The sequence below is a fragment of the Mesoplodon mirus genome (genome assembly GCF_964341445.2).
Source record: "Mesoplodon mirus genome assembly, chromosome: 1".
Classification (NCBI taxonomy): domain Eukaryota; kingdom Metazoa; phylum Chordata; class Mammalia; order Artiodactyla; family Ziphiidae; genus Mesoplodon; species Mesoplodon mirus.
The window spans coordinates 1,980,671-1,985,840 of NC_138976.1; the positions used below are offsets into that span (position 1 = coordinate 1,980,671).

Here is a 5,170-nt window from a genome sequence, read left to right on the forward strand (position 1 = left end):
AGACACCTTAGATCCTGGCCCTGTGTCACCGCCTGAGCCGCCCGGGTCCCCAGCCCACGCGCATCGGCCAGGAAAGACTCAGACAGGAGTGCACATTGGTTTATGCCTTTATTGCTGAAGGAGGAACACCCCCGAGCAGGAGACCCCAGGCGGGGCCTGGAGGGGCCTGGGTCCCAAGAGGGGTGACCTTGGTCCTGGTCCCTCCTGACCCTGCTGATGGGGGAGGCGGGGGAGACATCATCTGTCCCCAGAGAGGCCAAGGCTCCCGGGCCCTGAAATGGACATGGGGCTCTCCTGTGATTCCTGGGCAACCTGCTGGACCCTCGCCAGCCCCCCTTCCCCGGGCTGGGCCTGGGGATGCAGGACGGCCCCTCCTCGGGAGAGGGACCCCCGCCTCCCCCCTCAGGTGGAGTGTCTGTCACCTGTGCCCACTTCCGGGGCCTCCACCTTGGCCCTCAGCCCTGCCCAGAGGGAGCAGGGGGAGGTCAGCATGCGAGTGAGGCCAAGACACAGGAAACAACATCCCCAAAGGCCACCCCTCAAGAGTGGGCATGCGGCCAGCGGCTCTGCAGTCGCCAGGAGAGACCCCAGCTTCCAGCCATTCCCGCAGGGGGACCCCAGGGCCTGATGGGGGAGCCCGGGCCCCACCAAGACCCCACCCTATGCACGTGCCCAGGATGTGGGGCAGGGGGGTTACGTTACCCCCAGGGTGCCGGCAGGAGCTCACCTAGATGCGGCAGTGCTCTGTGGGGGAGGGAGAGCCGTGCGGGAGGGTCAGGACGGGACTGGACGCCCCGGGACAGAGGGGCCTGGCAGGGGGTGGGGAGGGTCCCACCTCGGGGGTGCTGTGCCCTCACCCCCTTCCTCCCGGCAGCCTTGGGGAGAATGGGGCTCACCACGGGAGGAAGTCGTCCCTGGGGCTGGTGGCTTTCTGCCCAGGTAGTGGGGGCTGGGCCTGGGAGCTCACCTTCCAGCTGGGTCGGGCTGAAGGAGAGCCGGATGTGCATGGGCAGGTGCTTGATGGCTCTGTTGAATTTCTCCATGACCTCGTCGTCCACTTGCAGGGTCCTGGCTGTGGTGGAGGGGTCAGTCCCTGGGGGCACCCCTGCCCCTCCCAGAGCTCGGGGACACCCAAGGCCCTGCCCCATCCCCCAGGGTGGTCTGCAGGGCTCAGCGCCCCTGCCCTCCGGGGCCCCTGCCCTCCCCGCTCGGCCCATTCCCTTCGTCCTCCTCCCGGTGCACTGCAGTGGGGGTCTTCACGGCCGTAAGAGGAAAGGCACCCCCCTCCGGACGTCTGGGTCTCCTCCTGCCCTCCCTGCCCCACCCTGGGGCTGGCTGACTTATGACCAGGAGCCTGCACTGCCTGATGCCCACGGCCACTTCCCTGGGAACACACAATGGCACATCTTCTGTGACAATAAAGATGTCACTTGACATGTTTTTAGGACGTTATAGTTGAAAGATGTCTGTGTCACTGAATTCTTATTTGGTGAAGTAATTGAAACTCCCGGGAAACAAAGGCTGTTGGATTCATAGTGACCCGCTGGCTCCATCGAGGTGGTCACACCAGTCACAGTGCTTGCAGTCCACCTGCCCCTCAGCCCGTGTGTCTGTCCCTCGTCCCCAGCCACCTACAGGCCCACAGGACACCAGGCCCCAGTATGTGACCCTCTCCCGATGCCCCTCAGCCCTCCTCCTCTTCCTCAGGTGTCAAGCTCCCCCGTTCCCACGCGCTCTTCGCAGTGAGGACCGCACCGCGGGCCTCCCTGGGAAGCAGGACTTGGGCACGTACCCAGGTACTGGCAGGCCAGGCTGTGCTCGGGGTGGGCGGTGTTTTCCATGCAGAAAAGCAGGTAGTTTTTGTAGTCGGTGTCCAACACGAAGATCTTATTCTCATCCAGGGCTGGAAGGGAGACCACGGCAGGGCGGAAGTCAGTTCCAGCGGGGGGAGTGCGGGTCAGCTCCTCCAGCCACCACCTGGCGAGGACCGGCCGGGAGTCCCTGCTGCACCCCCCGCACTCTAAGTGCTGCAGCCCCTTTCCCAAAGCCGTCCCCAGGCACATCAACTATGGATGCGCCAGAGACATTCCACCACCTCCTGGACTCAGGAACACGCACCACTCAATCCCAGATGCCCCCCTGGACTCAGAGTGGTCAAGAAATGGGAGTGTCACGTTGACCTCAGCTGAGATTGGGCACCGCTGAGTGAGAGACGAGGGGAGGGTCCCAAGAGCGGTTACATCGCGGGGCAGCCCTGAGCCGTGGGAACTGAGGCAGCCCTGAGCCGTGGGAACTGGGAGGGCAGCCCTGAGCCGTGGGGACTGGGAGTGAGGGTTGCCCTGACAGAGGCCAGTGGGCGGCAGCAGCTGCACCACAGGGTCAGGCAGCTTCAGGGGCAACGCCAGCATACTGACCCAGTGCGGGCAGGTGGCTCTGGAGCCCCTGGGGCAGGCGCCCTGGCATTGGTCAGTTCTTGTCTGGCACAGACAAGAGTGAGTGAGTCAGAGTGAGTCCCAAGGTGGCCCAGGCTGCCGGGCGGGAGCGGCCCTGGTGGAAGCCCCCCTGCCCACCACGGCGCTTTCTCATCTTGGATTTAGTGAGGAATGAGTGAACCAGTGGGTGAGGGAAGGAACCCGTCTCGTGGAGATGGAGGAACCCATGTGGTGGGCTGGGGGCCGTGGGGCACCCTGACCGCTGACACTGGCTCTCAGCTCCGCCTGGACAGGCACAGATGCTTCCTGAGCTCAGCCTGAGGGGCCCGAGCTCCCGGCCGGCAGAGAGAGATTGGAGAGTCACCTTGGGGAGCGAGGCCAACCTAGCAGGGACCTGCCCGCGGCCACTGGCCCCACAGCACCGGGCAAGGGGCAGGGAGGGCAGTGAAGCTGGTATAATAACAGCGTCACTTGTCACCACCAGCCGCTTAGCACCCTCGGGCCCGGTGCCAGCCCCCTGCACCTGTCCAGAGCCCCCCAGGGTGGTGGGGCTCCTACCACAGACCCGGCACTTACAGTTGATCTTGAACACAGCAGGGTTCTCGGTTTTTTCTGCGATGATTTTCTCCTTAGCACACCCATCCTTCTCCCTGAAAGGCAGGCGTTTCCTGAACCACATGCACAGACCATGCACGGTTGATCAGGCCAAACTGTGGGCCAGGGTGGAAGCTGGTCCCAGGAGGGGCCCGAGCCGGGGTGGCATTGGAGCCCAGCTGGTCATCCAGGCCTTGGCTGCGCTCACAGTAACCTCTAGGGCCACGGGTGACCAGGTTGGACAGGCCACAAGAGGTCAGACAGAGTGAGGGAGAAAAGGGCCGGGAGCGGCCAGGCCCTGCGGTCAGGGGCAATGACCTGCACCTGAAGACAATTCTGGGGTTCGGGTCCCCATCTCTGCACCCCACCCCCGCTCTGAGGGCAGACGGGGCTCGTGGTAGGAACGGCCACCCTGAGGACTTGGGCCTGCAGCTGCCCAGCAGCCTCCACACGGGGCTCTCCCCACTCTGCTTTGCTTCTGTGACATCCCGTTCGTCTTAGATATTGAAGGGTTCAGACTAGAAAAGATGCAAAACGTCGCCCTGCTGCTCAAGGACATTCGTGATCCTTGACCTAACTCAGAATTGAAATAACTGCCTGAATGGACATATCTTTCCTACGTATTTCCACTTCAGTGGATTTTACCTCCCCTTCCAAGTTAACTAAAATTATGTTTTATGTTCATTTATTTTATTATGTTCCGAAGCATCAAATTAATAAAAGTTAAAAAAAAAAAAAAAGCCCTGGGTGGGGAACCCTGGATGGGGCTCCGAGGTTCCCATTCCCCGTCCCTGGGGCCCTGGGGCCCTGGTCCTGCCCAGAGTGCAGCCGGGTCCCACCAGGAGCCCTGACGGCTAACCGCCCCCTGCTGGCCTGCAGCCCCGGCGGGGTGTGGGGAGCATGCGCACCGTTTCTGCAGGAAGATCTCCAGGTCGCCCTGGGGCGTGGGCCTCAGCTCCTCCACGTTCACTCTCAGGGGGGCGCTCTTGGTGTCCAGCAAGGAGATGTCGCTGGCCGCCATGGCCATGGAGTGCCACGTCCCCGCCACCTGGGGAGCGAGCTTGATCGGCACTCTGGGGGCGGGAAGGGGACCCCGTCCCCACGGTGGGCTCTCTGTCCCACCCCGACCTGAGGCACCCCCTCCTCAGCACCCTGAGGGATGTTCTCCCTAAACGCACTCTGAGCCCCAAGAAAGACCCAGAGGAGCCCATCACACAAGTGGGAATGTTTGGATCTTGGGGAGACATGGCTGGAGGTGGGGAAAGGTTGGTGGACAGAGAGACCCTATTAGGGGCTTAACTGTGTCCCTTTAACCCCCAGAGCCTCAGAACACAACTCTTTGGAGACAGGGTCTTTAAAGAGGTGACAAAGGTAAAATGAGGTCATTAGAGTGGGCCCTGATGCAATGTGACTGATGACCTTACAAGGAGAGGAAATTAGGACACAGGGATGACACAGGTAAAGACACAGGGAGAAGACAACCGTCTACATGCCCAGGAGAGCGGCCTCAGGAGAAACCAGCCCTGATGACACCTGGATCCCAGACTTCCAGCCTCCAGGATGCAGGACGATACCATGTTGTTTAAGCAGCCCTGTTGGGGGTATTTGTTAGGGCGGCCCTAGCAGAGTAACGTGGACCCCAGACATCACAGCCTCCTCTGTCTCCCCTTGGCCTCTGAGACCCCAGCTCCCCTGCCCGCCCTGCAGCTCACCACCCACCCAGCCCCCCTCAAACCTTTTGGATGTCCAGGTCCTCCATAGTCTGGATGACGTTGACAGCCTGGGTGCCACACGTGAGGGCCAGGCCCAGGGCAAGCAGGAGGTACATCATGGCTGCGGCCTTGGTGGCACTTCTGGGCTCTGGAGGGAGAGGAAGGTCGAGGCACTGGGCTCAGGGTCTTATATAGGAGGAGGGCCAGCCAGCCAGCCTGTGCTGGGCTCCCCGCCATGCAGTTCCCCGAATCCCCTGTGACTCATCCTCAGGCCCTCGGGTGGCTTCCTCAGCTGGGACAATAGGAGGCCTTCTTCCCTCCAAGGCCAAGCAGGAAGGTCCTCTGTGTCCCTGGGACTGGACGGCTCCTGCTTGGCCCCAGAGAGGAAGGGTCTGGAGTGCGAGTCCAGGCTGGCCGCCAGCATCAGGAACA

At 62.3% G+C, this 5,170-nt stretch overlaps 1 protein-coding gene across 1 annotated transcript; it reads right to left on the minus strand.

Annotated features, from left to right (window-relative positions):
* Positions 1 to 402: 402 nt before the first annotated feature.
* On the minus strand, positions 403 to 4,857 carry LOC309801979 (beta-lactoglobulin-1/B-like; the record flags this gene model as incomplete). Its single annotated transcript, XM_082617134.1, has 6 exons — positions 403 to 461; positions 968 to 1,072; positions 1,793 to 1,903; positions 3,009 to 3,082; positions 3,935 to 4,074; positions 4,762 to 4,857. The coding sequence occupies 6 exons, from the start codon at positions 4,855 to 4,857 to the stop codon at positions 403 to 405; spliced, it is 585 nt and encodes a 194-aa protein (XP_082473260.1).
* Positions 4,858 to 5,170: the final 313 nt, after the last annotated feature.